The sequence below is a fragment of the Conger conger genome, chromosome 13, assembly GCF_963514075.1.
Source record: "Conger conger chromosome 13, fConCon1.1, whole genome shotgun sequence".
In the NCBI taxonomy this organism is placed as follows: domain Eukaryota; kingdom Metazoa; phylum Chordata; class Actinopteri; order Anguilliformes; family Congridae; genus Conger; species Conger conger.
In genome coordinates this window covers 8,212,853-8,237,871 of record NC_083772.1, presented here as the reverse complement: position 1 = coordinate 8,237,871, position 25,019 = coordinate 8,212,853, and the positions used below count along the sequence as shown (strand labels likewise).

At 40.4% G+C, this 25,019-nt stretch overlaps 1 protein-coding gene across 1 annotated transcript; it reads left to right on the top strand.

Annotated features, from left to right (window-relative positions):
• Positions 1 to 5,470: 5,470 nt before the first annotated feature.
• On the top strand, positions 5,471 to 20,828 carry LOC133108291 (multidrug and toxin extrusion protein 1-like). The gene is made up of 17 exons (XM_061217761.1): positions 5,471 to 5,653; positions 8,087 to 8,188; positions 10,290 to 10,358; positions 11,441 to 11,589; positions 11,752 to 11,794; positions 12,226 to 12,270; positions 12,499 to 12,596; positions 14,396 to 14,493; positions 14,708 to 14,821; positions 15,094 to 15,161; positions 15,454 to 15,562; positions 16,700 to 16,775; positions 18,860 to 18,929; positions 19,406 to 19,538; positions 19,945 to 20,039; positions 20,151 to 20,229; positions 20,376 to 20,828. The coding sequence occupies exons 1-17, from the start codon at positions 5,471 to 5,473 to the stop codon at positions 20,663 to 20,665; spliced, it is 1,821 nt and encodes a 606-aa protein (XP_061073745.1). The 3' UTR covers positions 20,666 to 20,828.
• The last annotated feature ends 4,191 nt before the right edge of the window (positions 20,829 to 25,019 follow it).

The following is a 25,019-nucleotide window of genomic DNA, read 5'->3' as shown; positions in this document are numbered from 1 at the left end:
GTAATAAGTTCTGCTCAATTGGATGTAAGGGGTCTTTTTTGTATACACTAGAAAAACTGTTCTGTTTTGGTGTGTGGCCAGAATAGTGCTTGGATGCTCACCATTTTGCATTCAGATATAATACCTTGGGACCTATTCATAGCATTCAAGCTCTTTGAACTGAAGGAAGTGCAGACCTTGCCTGGACGGCTCACGGCTCGCTGTGTCATCATTTCCACTGACCCCGCCAGCACCGATGCACACGCAAATCACCGCCACCAGCTGCTTTTAATGCCACTGACCTCATAACACAGTTCTACAATGTTCTGTGTTATTGTGATGTACATTTTATTTTATTTCATTTTAAAAGGATGTAAAATAGCCATAACATGGCCATTAATTCTATTATATTTTTTTATGTGCGTATTACAATGTTGCTTGTTGTGCACACAGGTACAGATTTGTGGTGTAAGAACCCCCCAAATATACCAAAAGGCGGAAGTATCTGAAAGGTGAAGGAAACGCGTGTAGTCTGACCAATGCTACTGGAACAGGTTTAATTTAATATTGTTCTCGTTTATCTGACTCCAAAAGATAAGTTCAACTGCTCCTCTGTTCTAACAGTTCAACAAAAGGAACTGCAAATGTCCGCCAATAGTGTGGCTCTATATGATCGCTATCTATTTGTATAGACACGGATGTGCCTGTGGCCTGTATAGCCTACAATGATACACTTAGTATGTATCTTGTGACGGCACTGGTGTATAGGTGAGTGACTACGGGGTGCAGGTATCCTAGGTTGTCTGTCCGTTAGGACTCTAAACTGCTAAGTGTATAGTGATGCGAGTCAAGAGGATGCAGGTTCAAATTAATACTATTTATTAAACAATGTGCATTGCAGAAATAGAATTATAAGGTGTCATATGAATGGCTGTACACAAGAGGCAGTAGCAACAATGGCCCTGCTGATGTTATCTCTATATGTCTAACAAATCTGACACAACTGGATGCTGACTCGCAGGTAACTTGTATTACCTGTGGTTTATTCCTACAAGATCTTTATTCAGCAACCAGTGTACCACACCACCAATGACCCCAAACTATTTCCCACAACACAAGCTATCTAAAGACACTAAACACTGTATGTGGAAAACCCATCTATACAGTACTATACAACCTCAACAGTTCTGGGAGCATTCCACTGAGGTGGCAGAATTGAACTGAAGGCAGCACAATGATGGGAGCAATAGTCCTGTATTGACGAGCGCTGTCTTTATCAAACCTTGCTGACCCTGTGTCAACATGGTCAACACAGTCTGTTTCCTTTTGGGGGTCTGCAGAGAGGCACCCTTATGTAAAATGCCCTACAGTGGCTTGAAGTGGTTGTTGGCGGTTCTGTTCAAAATGCCCTGGCTAAAGCAGTCAGTTATGTTGGACCGTGTTTGCTGGAATACAGAGCTAAAACAACAGAAATTGTGTCACTGTCCAACAGCACTGTAAATCTACGCTCGGTAAGCACTTTATTAAGAACACCTGTGCACCTACTTATTCATGCGATTTTCTAATCAGCCAATCGTGTGGCAGCAGTGCAATGCATAAAATTATGCAGATGCCAATCGGGAGCTTCAGTTCATGTTCACATCAAGCATCAGAATGGGGGAACAAAGGGTTCTCAGTGATTTTGACCGTGGCATAATTGTTGGTGCCAGACAGGCAGGATTTCTGTAATTGCTGATCTCCTGAAATTTTCGAGCACAGCAGTCTCTAGAGTTTACTCAGAATGGTACAAAAAACATCCAGTGAGTGGAGGTTTTGCGCCTTGTTGATGAGAGAGGTCAAAGGAGAATGGCCAGATTGGTTTGAGCTGGAAAAAAAAAGGCGATGGTAACTCCGATAACCAAGCTGTACAATTGTGGTGAGCAGAAAATCATCTCCGAATGCAAATCATGTCGAACCTTGAGGTAGATAGGGTACAACAGCAGAAGACCACGTTGGGTTCCACTTCTGTCAGCCATGCACAGAAAGCTGAGGCTGCAGTGGGAACAGGCTCACCAAAACTGGACAGTTGAAGACTAGAAAATGTAGCCTGATCTCAATTTCTGCCGAGGCACACAGATGGTAGGGTCAGATTTTGGAGCCAACAGCATGAATCCATGTGTCCAACAGTCCAGTGTGGCAGTAGTGTATTGGTGTGGGGAATGTTTTCTTGGCACACTTTGGGCCCGTTAATACCAATCAATCATCGCTTGAATGCCACAGCCTATTTGCGTACTGTTGCTGACCATGTGCATCCCTTCATGGCCACAATGTACCCATCTTGTAATGGCTACTTCCAGCATGATAATGCACCATGTCACAAAGCAAAAGTCATCTCAAACTGGTTTCATGAACTTGAAAATGTGTTTCCAAAACACCTTTGGGATGTGGTAGAACGGGAAATTCACCGCATGAATGTGAATGGAGCAGAATGTTTTCAACGTCTTGTGGAATCCATGCCACTTGAGGCCCAACCCAGTATTTGTATATATAATAAAGTGCTCAGTGGGCCTCGGAAATCCATGTGCAAATGTATGTGTGATCGGAAAAGAACTAAAGATTTGCATGCGATTCATGAAACAGGAGAAGGCACAGCTTTTTTTCGTATCCGCGTGTGTATGTTAATAAATACCAATCAGTCATATACAAAAGGCAACAAAAAAAAACTAAATTTGTATTATTAGCAGAAATGTCGCCCCTTAAAATACTTTATAAGGACCACGGAAATCAATTCCAAGCCATTATAAGAGAGGACATAGAAAAGATGAAAAAACGTTGTTTTAAAATACTGTTTCGCCTAAACATGATCAGATTTTTTTTTTATCATCATTATATGACTATGACTATACAGATACTGTGTGACTTGTCTTTGTGAACATGAAAATACCTGTGAAAACCTATGTAGGACCTAACATCGTCTATGCCATGATGTTTTCTTATAATAAACTTGAATTTGAACTCGCAAATGGCGCAGTTATACAATTATAGGAGAGACGTTACTGTCTGCGATTATCAAGGTGCGATATATTTTCACTACCCTATGCCAGCCCGCAAGAAGCTGAGGACAGAAAGCACCTGAAGTAAGCCATGGTTTATTCTCGTATTAAAGCAATACTTTTAAACGTAATGTAAAAAGAGTCTAATGCTGTCGTCACGTCATATCGGAATGACCGAATTACCGAGTTACCAGCGGCATGGCTCAGGCAGTAAGAGCAGTCGTCTGGCAGTCGGAGGGTTGCCGGCTCGATCCCCCGCCCGGGCTGTGTCGAAGTGTCCCAGCTGCTCATGCGTGCCTGATGAACATACACTTTAATTTTGGAACAACTCAGATGTCTGAACCGGTTGAAGTGGTCGGGATAGATCTTGTGGGGAAACTGATGGCAACACCAAGACGCAATATGTACATATGCTTCATCATTGATTAATAACAAAGTTGGCTGAGGCATGTCCACTTTAGTTAAAGCAAGCTGAGCATGTAGCATTATGTGGTTTTTCTAAAGGTTTGGGGCTCCTCAACAAAATTCTCAATGACTTGGGAGTGCTGTCCTATTACACATTTTAAATTCAGTTTTCATTTTCTGAGGTTCACTTCAGTTTTCTTTGGTATTAACAATGAAGTCTCTATATATTTATTTTGATGGAGCGGTGCTGGGATATCTTTCAAGATATCACATGACACAACTTGAATAACCTGTTACAATAAGTTGTAAGAATGGTGAATATGTAGGCAGAAATAACCAGTGACTAGGCCTGAAGCAGGGCAGCATGATAGAAAATGACATAGTGAAACTGCTCTGGGCCCCCTGACTCCCCTTCCTCCTGTTGATGTATTTTGCGTTCTGTATGTTATTTAGGAATGCAATGATATGTGCAATTTTGTAAGGCCCCAGGGTAGCATGAGGGGTTGAGGATGTCCTGCAGGCTGATGGCAGAACATAGGGCCACGTTGCCTCCTCCTTGGCCAATGATATCTCTTCTCCACTTTTTTCCTTGCCAACAAAAATATATTCATGGGGTTTGGCTTTTTTTTAAACTTTTGCTGCTGTAGCCTATCCACTTAGAGGTTTGACGCATTGTGTGTTCAGAGATGCTCTTCTGTAAGTAATTCTGTTGTAATGTGTGGTTATATAGCACTTATATCCAAAGCGCTGTACAATTAATGTCTCTCATTTACCCATTCACACATACACTCAGTGGCCAGAGGTAAAAGTCTATCATCCAAGGGACCAGTCAGCTCATTGGGAATAAGGTGTCTTGCTCAGGGACACTTCAACAACCCAGGGCGGGGATTGAACTGGCAACCCTCCAGATGCCAGACACTCACCTCCTGAGCTAATGTTGCCCCCATAGTTGGTATCAATAGACAATGTAAAGCAGACAACCACAAGAAGTGCTAGATACACTAATTTAAAAAGGACAACAACATTGTAATTAAAGAGGTTGAAAAAAGAATTAACCTAAAATAGCTGTTTTGTAAAATTACCTGTGCACAACAGGGAATTAATTATTCCACAGACTGCGAAAGAAGTTACGCTGTTTTTGTATGAAGCCCTATGGAGTTGCCTCACAGCAAGGAGGTCTTGGGTTTGAATCCCTGGTTGGCCGGGGCCTCTCTTTGGAGAGAGGCGCCATGTCTGTGTGGGTTTCCTCCGTGTACTCCGGTTTCCTCCTGGAATAGGCTCCAGCTCCCCTGCGATCCTGTTCAGGATAAGCGGGTTAAGATAATGGATGGATGGATGGCTCAATGGAGTGCAGGTTCTGGCAACAACACACTTCAATCGCAAAGAGTATGGGCCTAGCACAGAATCCAAGTAGCAAGAATAAGAAGTTAACGGCAGTGAATTCACCTAAAAGTATTTGTGCCATTTCTATAAATTACACAGGAAATCTGATGCCTATAAATTGGCAAAACACTTATGTGCAATGTGTTTGTAACTATAATATTTAGATATTGGAGGAACAGGAGGAACAGGTACAACAATTAAATTAGTGTGGCAAACTGAATTTGCATATCATTTCCTTTTCTTGTTCCCACACCTCAGTGAACATGTACAATCAATTGCATAGGCAAAGCAGGAGGTTATGTGGATATTCATTGCCAATGGTACTTTCTTCAGTGACGGCTGGAAGGTTCAGCTCAGGTAACCACGGACGATGTGTAACCTACATACTTCTTCACAGGCAGTTTTTACTTAATATCAAATCTATCCGTATGTTGCTGAGCTAGCTAGTTTGCTCATTTGTCGCTGTGAACTATTCTAGTTCTAAAAGCCGCTGCCTTCCAGGCTTCCTTGAGGGAAGGAAAGTACCTTGTGCAAGTTCATGGAAGTAATTTTTACGTTAACATCACTGGGTAATCTGCTCATTGCTGCATCTTGTCCAGTTCTTTTTGGGGCTGTTTTATAATACCTTAAAGTTAGGCTACTGATAGGGTACTTGTGTGTTTAGCTGAAGAATGGAGATGATCCAAGCTAAAATTGTGGGAATGAACGGAAACTATAATTCTGGCAGAAATACTGTCACAAACTCACGGGCAAGTCAGCAGAACGTATACGGCTGTCTCAGATGTCTGAGGCATGGGATACCTCTCAACTACAGGAATGAGATCCTTCAGTTATCAAAATTAGCTGGACCCCTGGTGAGTTTCGATTGTACTTTTCCTAACTGTCTATTTTTCCAGTGCAAATCCCCGGGGCCGGGGCCTCTCTGTGTGGAGTTTGCATGTTCTCCCCGTGTTTGCGTGGGTTTCCTCCGGGTACTCCGGTTTCCTCCCACAGTCCAAAGACATTCAGGTTAGGCTGATTGGAGAGTCTAAATGGCCCGTGGGTATGAGTGTGTGAGTGAATGGTGTGTGTGCCCTGCGATGGACTGGGGACCTGTCCAGGGTGTATTCCTGCCTTTCGGCCAATGTATGCTGGGATAGGCTCCAGCCCCCCTGCGACCCTGTTTTCGATAATGTCCACATCAATCATTAGAATGGGGAGAAAATGTGTCTTTGACCGTGGAATTATTGTTGGTGGCAGACAGGGTGGTTTGAGTATCTCAGAAACTGATGATTTCCTGTTTTTTTTCACACACACTAGTCTCTAGAGTTTGCAAAGAATGGTACAAAAAAGAAATAAAAAAATCCAGTGAGCAGCAGTTCTGCAGATAGAAACGCCTTGTTAACTCATAACTCCAGGGGGATAGGCTACAGCAGTATAAGTCTAAAAAATAAGTAATAAATACCTAATAAAGTGCTTGGTGAGTGTATATATATACTGATCAGCCACAACATTAAACTGCTTAAACCAGTTTTTTCATGATTTAACTAAATTACATTACATGACATTACATTACATTACATTACATTAATGGCATTTGGCAGGCGCTCTTATCCAGAGCAACGTACAACAAAGTGAGTGCAAAGTGCATACCCATAACCAGGGATAAGTGCGCTGAAAGACCCTAGAGGGAAGTACAATTTCAACTGCTACCTGCACAACAAAGATAAGGACCTGGGCCTATTTGATCATAATTTTTTTTTTTTTTTTTTATCGCAATACCGCAAAACACAAATCTTTGAACAAACCACTTACCTAGCCAAACACTACTTACCTAGCCAAACTAAACATCCTAATACACAAAATAACCTTGTCTATAAATACTTAATATGTCATTATATGATAATCTGATTATTAATTATTAATTAATTGCATTGAAAAGTTTGCAATTTTGCAATTTTTTAAATTTGTTTAATTTATTGAGCAGCCAACACTGGTTCCCAGCTCTTTAACCTAATGGCTAAGGTGCTTGACTGAGGTTGGTGGTTCTAGCCCCAGTGCAGCCACAATACAATCTGTGCAGCTGTTGGGAATTGGTCCCTGCTTAGTCTAATCAACTGTAAGTCGCTTTGGATAAAAATAACTTTGATGTAATAGTTGTCATCGAGGTCAGCAATGAAATGTCCATTTTTAAATACAGTATAGTGGTTGCATACCATGTCTATCTCACTCCTGGAGGCTTAGCATTTTGTTGTTGTATTTTATATGCAGGGTTTATGTGCATAATGCTTCAACAATCTAAAAATCTCTCAAAATGTTTAAATATCTTCATAGAACCCCACAAGAAACAAAAGACTATATATCATAACACCAGGGACCTTGAGGTGGAGCCCCAGATTCAACCCCAAATGTGACAAGATTTCTAGTGATTTGCCGTAGCTCACCCAGACAAAACAGACCTAGTGGACCTTCGAAATTCACGGTTGAGATATTAACAATTGTAATTTAGGTGATATAAATGACACACATTAATAAAAGTATTGCAAAATTCACAAAAGACACATATCTTAATTTCATATTTGGGTGAACTGCCCCTTTAAAGGTTCACATTGGAAATTGAATATTCATTGGAAAGGAAAAAGTGGGAGATAATAAATGGATTTCACCAAAATTTTTATTTTTGCAAATCATTGGCTGTAGCCATCACAGCCTCCCTGACACAAAACCCAGGAGTGTGAAAGGATACATATTCGGCGTTCATTTTTTGGCCTTAAACTTACATTTTGCATCTGTTTAGTGTAATTGCACGGATCATTATATACATTTTGACTGAAATGAACAGTTACACATATTATTTTTTTACCACTAACACTATCAAGCAATGTCTAAAGCAAGCAAAAAAAAAAAAAAAAAAGGTTTTGTGAAACATGAGGAATGACTGTGGTCTTGCGCATGTGTGTATGCGGGTTTGTGTGTGTGTTTGTGGACCATCAAATTTATTTCAATGTTGTGTTTACTAAGAGCAATAAGCAATAGGAACCAATTAATTTCACAGACCATGATCAACAAATACCCAGGTCAACACTGCCATCTAATGGTAATTATCTTCTTAATGATGTTACAAACAGTGGTGAGCCTATTGTTTGGCCTATGCCTTTGACTCTTTTTTCTTATTTTTCAGCCTCATAACAGCTGCCTTGGCTGTGATTGGCGCAATTCTGGTCCTCATGTTGACAAACACCAATAAGAGACAATAAGAGAGTTCTATGTCCATGTCTCACAGTTGCTGTTCTCTCTCTCTCTCACAGCTAATTTGTCAGCTTCTGACCTTTTTAGTACCCTTTGTCAGCACTGCATTCTGTGGACATTTGGGGAAGACTGAGCTGGCTGCGGTTTCTTTAGCCATAGCTGTAAGTGACCTCTCTCTCAACAAATCAGTCATATTTATCCTGACAATTATTAAGTTGTTAGAGACAGTAGGTTCTCATATTTTTTATATAGTCGTGTCATGAAACAAATTCCTAATTCACCATTGGGCCATAGGGAACTTCAAAGGCCTAGAGATGAGAAACAGGGAGTGTTATTGCTCTGTTTTGCAAATAAGAGGCTGATAAGCATCTAACTACTGTTCTCGCTAACAGATCATTTTTTTAACAATCTGGTAGTTTTATTATGTCGCAGTGTTCATATTATTATAGCAATAATTGATTGCATTTGGTGTATCACCATTGCCTCATCTTTCTCGACTCTCACCTAGCCCCTTTTGATTTGTTTGCAGATCTGATTTTGTCCATTGCTTCATCCTTTTATGATTCTGATCCCTGCCCAGCCCTTTTGTTCACCCCAGGGTATAAGCCGACCATTTTCGCCCACCCTGACTTTGCTTTGCCCCTCTGCTTGATGTATAGTGACTCCGTTTATTTACAGTGTTCCAGCTGGATTGCATCCTTCCATCGGGACACTATTTGTTATTTTGCTTTATTATTTTTCCTTTGTTGTTTTTGAAGATGATCCTGGGAGATCTGTTGGGGGTTGGCTACAGGCCCGTTTTGAGCCCGGTGCACCGCAAAGACTAGTGAGGTTAATTTAGATTTGGTCGTTCAAAGTTCAAATGCAGGCCGACCAATGACAATATCTCAATGCATGCTGCATTGTTTATTTCTAAGCTATGTCTGTCACAGTTCTGGAAATTATTCTTGGCGCTGCTGTGGGTTTGTTTCCTTTAGCATGCTTCTTCCGAGTTTGACAGCCGCATTACGTTTATTTTAGTATAGCGAAGTGTATCTTTTTGTCACTTTCAAAACTCATCGTTTTCATTTCTGTCACAGTTTGTCTGTTATTGTCCCAATTAGCCACTCTCGGGGGAACCCGTATTGCTCACCTCCAATAGTCTAGGGATCTACGTTGGAGATCCTCGTGGCGGATTGTGTATTTAGGTTACTTCCCCATAAGTCTCCTGCCTGAGATACTTAGGCTCTTTGTTGCCTTCTTAGTGCATGTTTGTTGTTCTATGTATTACACTAAGGTTAAATTTGCGAGTGATGGAGTTATCACTCCTCCCAGTAAGAGCTTTGCTCACCTCCGATAGTCCGGACTTCTATGTTAGAGATCCTTGTGGTTGTTTGTGTATTTATCTCTCTTCCTCCCAAGTCTCCCGCATTGTCGGTGGAGCCGAGAAGTGCACCGTATTCATTTCAGTCTCGGTGTATGTCTGTCGTGATGTTTCTCACAAATTCCAAATACACGGTCGTTAGTGAACCGCCGCTCTCAAAGATATTTAAAGATTTATTTTTTTAGGCCTTTTTCAGCTTTATTGGACAGTATATAGTATAGAGAGACAGGAAGAATGGGAGCGAGAGAGAGGGGAAGACATGCGACAAATGTCGGACGGTCGGATTCGAACCGCCGACGTCGCGGCTCGCAATGAGCAAGCGGTCAGTGCTCTACAGGCTATTTATTCCCTTTCTTGTTTTCCCCTTTCTCCTCTAGGGCATATTCCTTGTCTCTAGGGATACCCCTAGAACATATTAGTGGTTATCCCACGTCTGGTGGGTAACTTTTAGAACCCCTCTCGGTCACGCCTGGTCCTCAGTCGACCCCACTCCCTCACAATGTCTAGGTAGTCGCACCTTGAAAAAAAGGAATTAATAAAAATAATGTCATAATGTAATAATGTAAAAATAAAACACCCATTACCGGCCCAGCCCTGGGTATACTTAAGGGGTTCACTGTGATTTGTACTTTTTACAGGCAGTTTAAATGGGCCTTCATTTTTATGTAGCTAATGACAGTAATATATTAAAAGACTGATCAAACTAACAGATGATGGAGAAAACATTTGTAAGCATATGGTATAGTACATTTATTTATTGTTAATAAATGCATAAACTACTTATAGTTACTCCTTTACAGTTTACTAATGGTTAAAATACTATTTCATAATGGTTTATTGGTAGTTTATAAGCAGACCTTATAAATGTACCAAAGTTCTTTTCATCTTTTGTCTGGCAGGTGATCAATGTTACTGGTATTTCAGTTGGATGTGGATTAGCATCAGTATGTTATACATTAATATCCCAGGTAATTGTATACTGCCGGATCAGGCTGTCAAATTTTTCCCTAGCAGTCATCTGATGGTACATTCAGCTCCAGAATGATTAATGAGTTATTGTCAAAGTTCATATAAATGAAGAAAAAAGAAAAAACAACACGAAATAATAATTTATGTATTATGTTCAAGCAAAAAAAATGTATATGCTTTTATTTCAGTACATTTACTCTCATGTTTTTTTAATAAGTAATCAATTTTTTCTGAAAACCATAGGTCTCAAATTACTGGCACCCCTAAAAATTATTGTAAATAAAATCAATATTCATTTGGCAATAACATTTAGTTAATCTCAGTCTAAAGGAACTACTATTGTGTGAATGAAAATGAGGTAACAAGAATGCAAAATTCCTTTGTTGTCCATCAGCATGGGGAGAGCCAAAGAACTGTCAATTCAAAGGAGAGAGATGGCAGTTGGCCCTCACAAGTCATGGTAATGGGTCCAAAAATGGTTAAATGGTTAAACCACTTAGCACTGGAAGGGAAATAAAAAACACTTGACAGGAAGAGTGCACACTGTACCCACGGACAATGAGGTGACGGAGGCAACAAAGAACCCCCCCAAGGATCATGGTTTAAGAATTGCAGAGATTGAATGCATATTGGGCTCACAAAAAAAGAAAAAAGAAAAAAAAAAGCCAAATCTTACCAACAAACTGTTTGGACGGGCAGTCTGTAAGCACAAACCCAGGGGTATCAATCCAAAATCAATCCTAATGTGTTCTCTAACCTTATTACAAATATAGGAAAAAACTCCATCTTTGCCAGGGGTGGTTGGACAGAGTATTAAACCAGGGATGCCAATAATTATGAAACCTGTTTTTGCGGGAAAATACTTACTTTATTTGACAAATGTAGGACTTTGGTTGATTCCATTGAATCATTAATAGAGCACACTACACATTTTGGGAAAATAATGTTTATATCAATATTACTTTAACTATTCTTTTTTAGTTAACAGTATTAGTATTCTTGTGCATATTTATCACAAAATTGATTTAATTGAGTTGGTTCAAAGCAATCTTCCAAGTTAATGATTTTTCTCCTTTTGCAGACCTTTGGGAGCAGGAACTTAAAGAGAGTGGGGGTCATTCTGCAGAGGGCTATCCTCATTTTACTTCTGGCTTGTTGCCCATGCTGGGCTCTTCTTATCAATACAGAGTCCATTGTCCTGGCTGTCAAGCAAACCCCAGAGGTGGCCAGGTAAGGAAGGGATGTCTATGCCCTTTAAGTGAAATCCTATTGCATTTAAATGTCTACTTAAGTCTTCTCAGGAAAGGATTCAGCTGCTAATCTATAATCGTTTCTCGTTGTGTGCTTTGTTTTGCTGCTTCATACTCTGATGGTGCTCTTTGACCATGTAAGGCTGTCCCAGATGTATGTGGAGATCTTTATGCCTGCATTACCTGTGAGTACACACAAACACACATTCTCCAACACAGCACATACACACATTTACTCACAGTTATACACACACACACACACACACACACACACACACACATTCACACACACACACACACACAAATACACATTCTCCAACACATCACATACACACATTCACTCACAGTTATATACACACACACACAAACAGATGAGTGCATGCATGGTCAGCAGGTTTTATAAAACATAATTGTGACAAACTGTGGTTCATACACATATTCATGCCAACGGGAACTAAGCTGCTACATTTTTAAATGATTATTTCTGTTCTGGTTTGGCATCAGTAAGTGGATGCAACCATTTGTCTTTGGCCTGTTATCAACTTCGACAGACACATTACACCAAGACTCCGATCGGTACCGCATTCACGAAGGAATTTAAATCTGCTCTTTGCAGGCCTCTTTTCTGTACCAGCTACAAGCAGGGTATCTTCAAAGTCAGGTAAATAAACACACAGACTGTGGCCGTCATCATGTCGGGGCGGCTTGTAGCGTAGTGGTTAAGGTACATGACTGGGAGCCACAACGTCAGTGGTTCGAATCCCGGTCGAGCCACAATAAATGGTTGGGTCAAATGCAGAGGACAAATTAACCCACAGGGTTCAATAAAGTATATCTTTTCATCATGTGTTTTTTCACAGGCGTTATTTTAATAAAGCATTCATTTCAGGGTATACTATGGCCCCAGATATTCACAGGAATTGTGGGAAATGTTCTGAATGCACTGATCAACTACATCTTTCTGTTCGTTCTGGACCTTGGTATAGTGTGAGTATTCAAAGCTGACATTTTGAAATGTATTTCACTTTTCTTATGGTAATATTAGAAATGTATGGTGTGCAATTAAAAAAGAAAATGGCTTGACTGGCTTAAATGAAGGAACACACCTGTGTTAGTAATTTATTTTATTTTCAGAATTGAGGTATAAATAAAGTTCTGCAAATACAACACAAACAAAATTAAGTTATTCTCTTTTATTTTGCAATGACATACAGTACCAGTCAAAAGTTTGGACACACCTTGCCCTTTTCTGCTTTTTCCTATTAAAGTTTTATTTTCTTAATTAATATGTGGTGCATATTAAAGGGTATTTTTGTACATATTGGTTTCTCCATGTAGTAATTACAGTTATTTTTATACATAGCCCTGCAAATTAGCATAATGTCAAGTAAAAGAGCATATTGACTAATCTCAGTCTTTCATTTGCCCAGAAATTTATTTATGTAGATGTAATTGTTTGCAATATAGCACAATATGAACTTGGGAATGTTATGCTTCATGGCATGCATTGCTATTTCTGACTGTTTTTAACGTGGCTTACACAATCCCTCAAAGCTTGAAGCACCTAATTGAGCCAAATTAACTGCTTGTTAAAATTCAGAGATTGCAATTATGCTTGGAACGAAAGCCAGCATACACCGGGGGCCCCCCAGGACCAAGTTTGGGAACCACTGGTGTAATGCAGGAGCAAATACCTGCTGACACTGCGGCCTGCAGGATGTAGAGTTCAGTAGTGCTTATCAAAACACTACATATCTTATAACTCTAAAGTATGTAATCTTTTGTTGCGAGGGGCTATCAATACTCAATGTCATTGTGAGTGGCATGAGTTTAACAAAGCATGCCACTATGAGCCAGGTTGCTCGCATTGCCCATGCAAATATATGATCATATCAAAAATATAACAACATAAATAATAGAAATATTACTAGTAGTAATACTTACACGTTTGCCTTGTTTGCATTATCCTTGAGTTCATACTGTACTTCCTCATCTGCTTCTGATTCACTCCCCAAAACCCATGTCAGGATGGCTAGAATTAGCTTTAGCCATGCAAATGAGTTAGCAAAAATTGGTCAAAGCTTCCAAAACAAGGAAAACAACTCTAATGCCTGTATATTACTGCCTAACTTTAGATAACTGTAAAGCCGTAGTGAAAAAAACAAAAAAAATTTGCTCAGCCCTCAGTCATAAAATTATACATGCTGTACACCATTGGAAAGCTCGTACTGTCCTCTACTAGGTAAAAGCATTCACAATCAGAATGAACTGAAAAGATTTTTACCGTGGTATAAATAAAAACTTGGGTGCGATGCATGGCCAATGTATGGTAAATTCCTTTATCATGTGTGTGTTCATTTAAAAAATAGATTGTCCAATGTGTCAGGCTAGTATCAGATGAGACTGGGCAGGGGATGCTTGTTAACTAGCCAAATCACGTAGCAATGGTGGCACTTATAACCCCCTCCAAATCATGTGTCTGAACTGTACTGACATAAATGGTAAATGTAATGCATTCATATAGCACTTTCATCCAGTGCACACAACTGCAAGGCACCAACCTGCTCATTGGGAGCCATTGGGGGTCAGGTGTCTTGCTCAGGGACACTTTTGACACACCCTGGGTGGGAGATTGAACTGCCAATCTAATGGCGCTGATATAAGATGCACCACCTGGTCATCTCTATTCAGGACATAAATAAGGACAGTTGAAACAATGATGAATATGATTAAGCATTCAAGGGGAGAAAAGATTAAATAATCAATAAATACTGTATTATTTGCAGTGGTTCAGCTGCAGCCAATGCCATAACCCAGTACTGGCTGGCTTTGTTCCTGTTTGCCTACATCCTCCACAAGGGTTTGCACAAGTCCACCTGGGCAGGTGAGTTCAGGTGCAAGGGATAAATAACTCCGGCGTTCCATCACCTGCCTTTTAAACACGTCCCTGTGTATTCGAGTGCTCACCCTAGGTCACATCTGTGTGTGAGATGTCAACAGCTTGGGGTGTTTTTTAACAGTTATTTATCAAGAGAAAGTAAAACATGGGGTGCCTGTGGCAGTTTTAATGTTCCAGACATTCATTGGTTCCCCTTTAGGCTGGTCTGTGGAATGCCTGCAGGAATGGGGATCCTTTGTCAGCTTAGCCATTCCCAGTATGTTCATGACATGTCTGGAATGGTGGTTATTTGAGATTGGCGGATTCCTGGCAGGTAACTGGCCGTTGTGTTGTCTATTGATTACCTGTCTGTCACCTGTTACCTGTCTCCGAGTAATGGAAAATATGCCCACGGATGAGCTAACGAGGGCTAGTTGTGTTTAAAACCTTTTGATCAAGTAAGCTCTTTTACTTTTTCATGGATTAATAATTGCCTTAGAAATTCCATTTGGTGTGTAAGTCTAGCAAATGACTAAATTGGAAAAGTCCTAATTGAGTGCAACCAGACATGCAAAGAAACGTATTTTCCCCAAAACTCTTCTGCAGGTCTGATCAGCGAGGTGGAGCTGGGATCACAGTCAACCGTTAATGGGATCGCTGGTATATCATATGTGGTATGATGGGGAAATTAGGGAAAAACACAAAGTCCCATAGTAATTTTTGGTCTTCATCACTCATCACCACCCATCCAACAAAACATTTAATGACCCTACCTACATAGTTGGTTAATTTTTTTGTGTAACAAATTTATATTGTCTGTATTCTGTACCAGGAGTAGCAGTGCCGGACCAAGAGAATGCCTCTAATTTAGGGTTTCTCAAACTGCTCTCCGTGATTGTTCTAAATACATGTCTGACATAGATCCATGGTATAAGTGAGACCTAACAGAACGGTATGCGCTTTCAGTTTCCTTACGGCTTCGGTGTAGCTGCCAGCGTGAGAGTGGGGAATGCTCTGGGAGCTGGAGATGCAAAGCAGGCTCACCTGTCCAGCAAAGTCTGCATAATATGTACAGGTATGAGGGGGAGAGGATTGAGCCAATTCACTTGTTTAAATTATTAACCTACCACATGAATGCCTTTAGATCAGGTCTAGTGACTAGGAAAAACACAAATCAATCACAAACCATTATGAGACTGTGTACGCATAAGTGTATACTTGTCTTATTACCAGTGTTGTGCTTCCGAGGCAGCTTTATTACTAGTTCATCTGCAAGGTCCAAGTTCTTATCTCTGTGGTCTTTCAGTGCACAGCGTCACTCCGGATAAGAGCATCTGCCAAATGGTGATGTAATGTGGTGGTGACACTTGTCTTCTTTGATAATCAAACTGGTCGCCTTACGGTTCCCTCTCTACGTGCACCTGGCGGTCGAGCTTCACGTTCACGCCTGTTTTCCGTTCTGGTTCCTCAGTGGTGGAATGACCTGCCTACCACTGTCAGAACAGCAGAATCCCTCCCCCTATTTCGACGCAGACTCAAAACCCACCTTTTCAAACTCTACCTTAGTCCTCCCCCCTGACTTCCCCTGCCCCTCCTTTCTGATATCCCTATCCTTGTCTAACCCCCCCCCCAAAAAAAAAAAAAAAACTTCTGATGACAACTATGTTTAGAACAGCATTTCCTGTGTATTTTGCTAGTTTCTGGATGTGATGCTCTGACTTATGGTAGAACCTATGCACTTGTAAGTCGCTTCGGATTAAAAGCGTCTGCCAAATTACTAAAATGTAAATGTAAAATGTTGACAGCAGCAGCAGAATTCATTCTGAATTCTCAATGATGTTCCAAACAGTTTCTTTTGGTAAACCTATGTCTCAGCCTCCTGATGGCTTCCTTGATTTCCATTGGCACAATTTTGGCCAGTCTCCAGGCATTCAAAAGCCTAGAATCAAGACTAGATACTGAATCCTCTCTTATACACCAAGGAAGAGATTGAACACACCTGAGTAATCAGAAACATGCCATTTTTCCCAAATTATGGCACCCTAAAATGGGGGACTATGTATAAAAATGTTCTTCAAAAAAGCTGAAAACCTGCATGTTAACCACATGTGAATTGTTTGACAACAAACATTGTATCATGATGAAATAACAGTGAAAACATTAGAAGCTTTGCTTATGTCTCTCTGTGATTTCTTGTTTCTATGTTATGCAGTCGTGACCGGCTTTTGTGTGGCACTAACCATTGGGATATCAAAGGATGTGATTAGCCTTGTCTTCACAAGTGACCAGTGAGTATCACTATAAGTGTATCTGACATTTGACAAGTGTATTGGTCCCTTTGGCCCAAATAGGACTGTAGAGCCTGGACAGTGTTCAACAGTGAACCCAGTCGCGAGTCCACAGAAGTTAAGTTCAAAGTCTTTATTAACTTCAATGCAGAGTAATCAGGTGAAGGGTCGAAAACCAACAAATGTGTAAAGGAGATCACACTGTTCGTAAATGATAATCCATGCAGGGGTCCGATAGCCAGGCAAACGGATACAACAACGGAAATCCAAAGAATCATTGAGATCAGAGGCAGAGGGTCGAAAACGATAAGGCAGTCCAAACTGTCAGAAAAACATAATCGAAATCCAAAAACACAAACTGGTAAATCAAAAGTCCAAACACAGTGGGTCGAAAATGAACAGAAGGGTGATTCAAGAAACAGAAGTCAAAAACGAAATGGGTTGATACACAAGACATCAAACAGGAAAAAACTGCTGGAAAGTATGCCGGAAGCACATGACAATCTGGCAAAGACTAGATAGGACTGACAGGTCTAAATAGACAGATAACGGGGAAACAAGAATCAGGTGAATAGAACAATCAGGAAGTGAAACACAGGTGAAACAGATGACAGGGAATGCATGGAGAGACATACAGACTATGGAAAGCACAGAGGGTAACAAAAGGCAAAAACGCTGGGGACTGCTGTTCTGGCTTCATTTTTTGGGCATTAAGCATCTTTGAGTCGCTAGAAGGCACTTTGCAGTGTTTCTGCCAATTTGATCATTAGTTTCACTTTGACAATCAGCAGCGCTCAGGTAATTAGTGCCCTCGTGCTGACGGTTGACTGTTTAAGCCCCGCGTTTCTTTGACTCTGGGCTTGTGTGTGTCATTTCCCATTTCACATTTCACTCTTTCAGTTTCATTTGTACACAAACGTTAGGTGCGCTACTGGCGATACTCGCTGACCTGCTGTGGTGAAGGGTATGGGAGCTGAACACACAGCAATCCTTCACTGTCTCGGGGTTGTGAGGACAAATGTCAGGCACACGGCAGTTGGAAGAGTGGATTCCTTTTGGAATTGAGAGCCAATCAGAAACTTCCTTCAGTATAGGCCAAGTGTTAGGGTTTGAGGTTCTGTGCACCCTTTTCTCATCTCTTGCTCTCATATGCTGCTCGTGTTTCCTACAGTAGCAAAGCCATTTCTGGTTGAATTCATTATGTAATTGATCTTAAATAGTGCCCCTGGACCACTGGCAGCAAAAAAACCTCCAAAAGATCAATAACCCAATCTCTGGGTTATATTTAGAATACTTGTTAGGGGTGCCAATAAATTTGCCACTGGTTTTCAGAAAAAATGAGATTACTTAATAAAAAAACAAGTAAATGTCTTGTTTATTTTATGAATTCTTTATCAAGGATACTAATAAGCAGCTGGCTGTATATGCTTTCTTCCTGTCCTTTTAGAGAAACACAAGTACACAGAGATATGCACTTGAGACATCATGAAGGGTGCTAAAAAAAATAAAATATACAGTACTGTGCAGACGTCTTAGGCACACCTGTATAACATTCTGTACAGATAAGATTATTTCAAAAATAAATCAATGAAAGGTCCTGAATAAACATACCATACATTTTACATTACATTATAGTCATTTGGCAGAATAGTTAAAAACTGAATCAAATCAATATTTTTTGTGACCACCCTTCAGCGTTAAAACTGCATCACTTCTCTGAGATAGCCAACGCTGTCCTGCAGTTCTATAAGACAATCAGCAGGGAGGTTGTTCCAAGCATGTTGGAGAACTTGCCACAGTTCTTCTGTAGACTTTGGTTGGGTCCTTGCTTCTGATCTTAGACAGCCTTGATCAAGTTTTTATGTAAAAATTAGTCAACTGCTTACTGTAATATGTTACTTTTTAAATTAAATACAAAAATGTCTCTGTAAAATTAAATCATTTGGAAAATGAATATTTGGAAATCTTTTCCAAATATTGTGTTTTTATACTAACACAAACAAAGAAATAAACAAATATATATTAAAGTCTGCCTAAGACCTCTGCTCAGTACTGTATAATTCATTCTTCCTCTTTGTTCACAGGCAGATCAGGAGAAGGGTTGCAGAGGTTCTGGTTCTGTTTGCACCCTTCAACTTGTTTGACGCGACAGCAGTAAGGAACACACATTACCATTTCACAATTTACCTTACATTTATATGAGATTCTTCATCATATTAGAGCAAGCATTACTTAGCATTACTCATGGAAAGGTTTTTCCTTATGAAACCCTACATGTAATTAGTTCAATGTCAAAGTGTTTTATTTATCAAGTGAACAGCATAACACAAGGTCGTTCTGAACAATGGAATTCTTGAGACATGGCAGGCAACAGCTACGTAGTAGAAAATAAAATCCAAGTAGTTGAATAGCAGAAAATAGCAAAAATGTACATAACAAGGGCAAGAATAGCAAAAATATGCATAATAGATGGGGAATATGGACAGTAAGAATAAGAGTATGAAGTATTATAAATTAATATAAAGTGAAGGAGTGCCGATGGATATGTACATTAAATTAAATTATAGTGATGAACATTTAGCATGTACATAGGAAGCCTACATGTACTAATTGTACCATATCCTTCACAGTGCGCGACTGGGGGCATCTTGAAGGGGGCGGCAAAACAGAAGATTGCTGCAGTTTGCAGTCTGGTGGGGTACTACTGTTTGGGGTATCCAATTGGAATGTCCTTGATGTTTGCAGCAAACCTTGGAATCACCGGTGAGGATAATGTGAAGATCTCAATGAAAACCCCTGTCCCAAATGCATACAGGGCGGCCTGTAGTGTAGTGGTGAAGGTAAATGACTGGCACACACAAGGTCAGCGGTTCTAATCCCGGTGTAGCCACAATAAGATCCGCACAGTCGTTGGGCCCTTGAGCAAGGCCCTTTAACCCTGCATTGCTCCTGTACTTGTCTCCTGCTTAGTCTAATCAACTGTACGTCGCTCTGGATAAGAGCGTCTGCCAAAATGCCAATAATGTAATCAGCCAGATTCAATGTGAAAAGTTAATATGTTTCCTTTCTCCCTCAAGCCCTGCAACACCAGTTATGTGATGAACATAAAGTACTTTGTATTGTTCTCTTCCCGATCTGCAGTGACTCATATCTCTGCTTCTGTCCATAGGCTTGTGGACTGGACTTTTAATTTGTGTTTTCCTCCAGACCTGTTTCTTTTTAACCATCATTCTCAAACTTGACTGGACGAAAGCTGCCATTGAGGCGAGTGACAACTTCGAGCTGCACCCATGCACTGCACACAGCAGTGTGTGTTCACCAGCATAAACATCTTCTCTGATATTCGTAATAATATGAGGGTGTTGGTGTTTGTAGGCCCGAGTCAGGGCAGGGGTACAGACGACAGAAGAGAGTGTTCAACCACAGGCCATGGAGATGCAGGGTGGCTGCCACGGTAAGATATACTGTTAATGTACCATGAAGCCAACAAGTGATTGTTTTATCTGACTGCATGTGTGTGTAGGCAATACACACAATCATGTATAAATGCAGAGGTCACTCTGAATGAAAGTGTTAATTATGCTTGTTTAATCCTTCCAGAAATTACTCTGGACAACCATGAAGAGGGGCACAACTCTGAACTGGAGGTGCTGCTTGAGAGAGACAGCGGGACCCTCACTACAGTGGGGGAGGTGCTGACTTTCAGGCAGCTGTGTCTGAGGCGGGGGCTAGCGCTATGCTCCATGCTGGTCCTCCTAGCTGCAGGAATCCTCACCAACATGCTGCTCCCTGCCGTCTTCACATCAGGGCTAAATGAGACCTCCACCGTACCACCCACAGTGGACAACCTGTGGACTCGCAATACTATGGACCAGACGGGCCAAGTATGATGCCAAGTGGAATTTCAGGTGTTCTTCCAGGTGTTCCACATTCAAGCTGGTGGTCTCAGCTGGCATGACTCCCAGTGAACAGAGGATGGCTGATGCCAATTTTTAAAATAACTGACCTGACTTTGGACTGGGGATTTTAACAGAAACACTAACATCCACTTGAAACTAGAAATCTGTACTTGTGTGTACAACAAGTAACAAGCATGTGTACCTGTGTGCACAACAAGCAAACATGTAAAACATTTTAAAGTCTCTGCGATTCAATAAATAAATACATAAAGAGATTACAATAATTATAGTTAGAATAGTTAGTTAATAAATGTTGTATGAAGGCACACATTTTTAACAGAAATCGTTTATTATAAAAATGTTAATATTTAATATTTCAATTTAGTTTTAGTTGGTATCTTAAGCAAACTCAAACTCAAAATCCAATCCTGAAGTTTGGTTTCTTGTTTGAGTATACATTACAAGACAAAATGTAAATGAAAACATAATCCTTTATTTTAAAGATTTTAAGCATTGTGAGTACATCTCTGCTTTATGAATTCATGCCTGATATGTGTCAATATTCAAATTCAAATTCTTTATTCAATATTTCATGCAGTTGTCAATAGCCAGCTAGCCTGGCAATGTTCACCAAACTATTGATGGCCTCAAGTTAAAGCTGAAAGACTGTACTTTGAGCTCATATTCATTATTTACTTCCCACTGTAATATCCTGTGGTAGACAGGTAAAATAATAATAACTTTGTCAATATCCAAATATTTATAGACCTGACTGTATGTACATATTGCGTCTTGGTGTTGCCATCTGCTTCCCCACAAGATCCCTCCTGGCCAGTTCAACCGGTTCAGACATCTGAGTTGTTCCAAAATGAAAGTGTATATGTCCATCAGGCGCTTTGAGCTCATATCCATTATTTACTTGTTAGCATTGATTCGGGGTGACATAGCTCAGACGGTAAGACATCTAGCAGTCTGTGGGTTGCTGGTTCGAGACAGCTCAAATAACAATAACTTTGTTGATGTCAAAATAGGTATGGACCTGACTGTATGCTAAAAAGAAAGTGCACAGAGGCATGTCCACTTTAGTTTAAGCAAGCTGAGAATGTAGCATGATGCATTGCGTAATGTTTCGAAAGGTTTGGGGCTCCTCAACAAAATTCTCAATCAGGAATGCTGTCCTATTATGCATTTTAAAGTCAGATTTCATTTGCTGAGGCTCACTTCAATTTTCTTATGTATCAACACTTCATTCTTTATACAATTTTTGTTTAATGAAGTGGTGCTCGAATATCTTTCATGATATCACGTGATATCACTTTCAAATAAGAAAGTGCAATTGGCTTACTTTTGAACTATTATACACTTCAGGAAAGTATACTTAGGCTTATACCTGAGCTTTTACGACATCAAGTGTACTCCGTACAGAAACTGATACTAAAATGGTGAACTTGTGGTAAGCCACTAGTATGCTAGTTTTTAGAAAAGGTGACACAAACAACAAACCTGTTTCATTGTGCAAAACAGTAAATGCAAGCTGCAAATTGAATTGTGTTCTCAAAACTCTTCATACCAATAAAAACATCACACAATGTTTTCTAAAAAATAACATACAATTACAAAAACACCTCATTAAACGCAGGTTGTTTGTTGTTGCAAAATAAATTGACAAAACGGCTGTCTACAGTTCATACATGTTTAGTACTCCGTAACTTGTCATTTGCATTAGGCCGGAGCCACACACTCCGGTAGTATACCATATGATTTCATACAATACAGTCCACACTGTAACATATTGACACAGCAGTTCTTTCACTGTGGCACAGGTCAGTTCGGATCAAACGGCTTCATGGGCTTCACAGCTAACCGCACATTCTCTTCAAAGCCCAGTCAATCATGGCCAGACTGACCGTGGTGACATTTTGCAAGATAACATTGTCTTGAATTATCTCATCTTTTATGTCTCTCAGACAGAGAGCATTCTTTTCTAGGAGCATATTTACAATAGCATTCTCCTGTTTGGCTGCAAATCCTGCTTGTCTGCCACCAGCATACGGTCTTATCTCAACCCTACAGTATAGTGCATGGTAAAAAATATTTCCCAACATAGTGTGTAATGCAAACACAATGTCAAAGCAAGCTGTACAGTATGCACAGCATTTGATGTATGAAGGACTGCATAGACTGTAATTGGTTCATCGGTCTGTAGTTACAGTACCACTTGGGGGCTCTCCCTCTAGAAGACATGTATAATTGATGAAACTGTTGATCTGCAGAGATTTGGTTGAACCATCATGCCTGCTTCTCTGAATTTCAACCCACGGTTGATTACATTATCCACAATTGTTGCCCTTATTTCATTTACTACGTACCTAGTACTTCTTCTCGTCCAGCTATCCCGCCTCGTACACCTACCCCTGCAGCTGTGTCCCCATACTCCATCTGCTTCCATTTTCTTTGATACTGTACTGGTGGCCAGCCTGGTGTGTTGCTTTATGTGTTTTGTACCACTGCATTTTCCCACCGGGTGAATGCACCTACACAGCTGCAAAAGATTTATCTGTATTGTGAGCAAAAGACTCTGAGGTGAAAGTTTGGTGTTTTCTTTTATCCATTTTGATTGTGACTGTCATGTGTCTGTTTGTAACCTTCATTGTTTTTAAGGTAGATGAACCACGTCTTTAGATTAGACCCAACCTTCTATAACCACCTGTGGCAAGAGTGCGGTTTTGCGGGAAGGAAGCTGGGTAATTTGAGGATCATGCCTACTGGTTAAGTAGGCACACACAGGGACTATATTTTAAATTACTCCAGGCTGTTAAATGTGTGCTTTTTTAGGCAGTAGGTGGCTGAGGCCAGGAAACTGTGACTTTAAAAAGGCCTACACACATAATTGAAGCATTTAATCCAAATAACCAAAACTGAAACAAGTGTGACAGTGCTGCTTTAAGACTGGGAATCCCTGTAAAGAGTGAGAGTGAGGTCAACCCAAGCCCAAACCAAGCTTTTGTTTATTTTGGCGTTCTGATTTTAGTTTATTATTTTTACCTGCTACCTGTGAGTGGGAATCTTTGCATTACATTACATTGCATTAATGGCATTTGGCAGATGCTCTTATCCAGAGCGACGTGCAACAAAGTGCAAAGTGCATACCCGTAACTAGGGACAAGTGCGCTGAAAGACCCTGGAGGGAAGAACAATTTCAATGTAATATGAGCTGTCTTTCCTCAGCAGTGACTTCACTTACCAAGGTGCGCTCCAGCCTTATCAGACGCGCTCCTCCCGATGGAGAGGAATGTCTCATATTCTCACAAACAGCTTTTTTCACAAACCGCAGTCTCTCCTCCACATCAAACTATTTAAGGTAAGTGATCCTCAAATATTATTTATTTATTAAACCTATCAATGAGCGTAGGTTATATCGTGAGTTTGTGATGTTTGTAGACTCATTTTCAAACATTGCTTCAATGTTAGCAACAGTGACCCTCGAATCGTAACGTTAATGTTAGGCCTAGTGTTGTTTTAAACCACTATCGTTAACCTGTCGATAAAAGTATGTCATGAGTACTCCAAGCTCATCAAGCTCGTCATTTCTGTAACGTTAGACTCATTTTCAAACATATCAGTTGATTTTGGCAACAATCAAATCGTATCGTTTTATTAAACCACTAACCTGAAGATAAATGTTCGTTGTGAGGACACAAAGCTAATCAAGCAGTCACAATTGCAAGAAAAACGATCTGGAACTAAAAAGATTAGTTAACTTCCACCCTGCACTGGGCACCATGCAACAGGTAAGAGTAGACATTAGAAAGTGCAAACCGCAAAACATGCATTATGTGTCAGTGGTTTCCTAACCCTCTCATGGGGCCCTGTTCCATGTATTTGTTCAATTCCACCACCATTATTTGATGAACTAGGTGTAACCAAACAGAGGGGCCCAGGAAATGGTTGAGAGCCATATGGAACCATATGGAACTAAAAACGATGATTTCATCATCACATGGAAGTGAAATTGTAAAATAAATGATAAAAATGGTTCTGAAAAAATCGGAGACATTTTTCTGATTGAAAGAGGTCGATCAAGGGTACTGTGGCCCTCAGACGATATCTCAGGAAAACAACCGTCAGTTCATGGACTTGAGACGACATCATCTAGGCCGTGCAGAGATATTTTGGCGGGCAGGGGCTCAAGCTAAAAAACAAAAAGGGAACTCACCCCACTGACACACACTATTCCCACCCCGATGTTGCCACACCGCCGCCATCCATAATCACACATTATGTTCATAATATGGGACCTGTTTAAATTCTACTGAAACACATTATTCCATGAAGAAACTGCAGA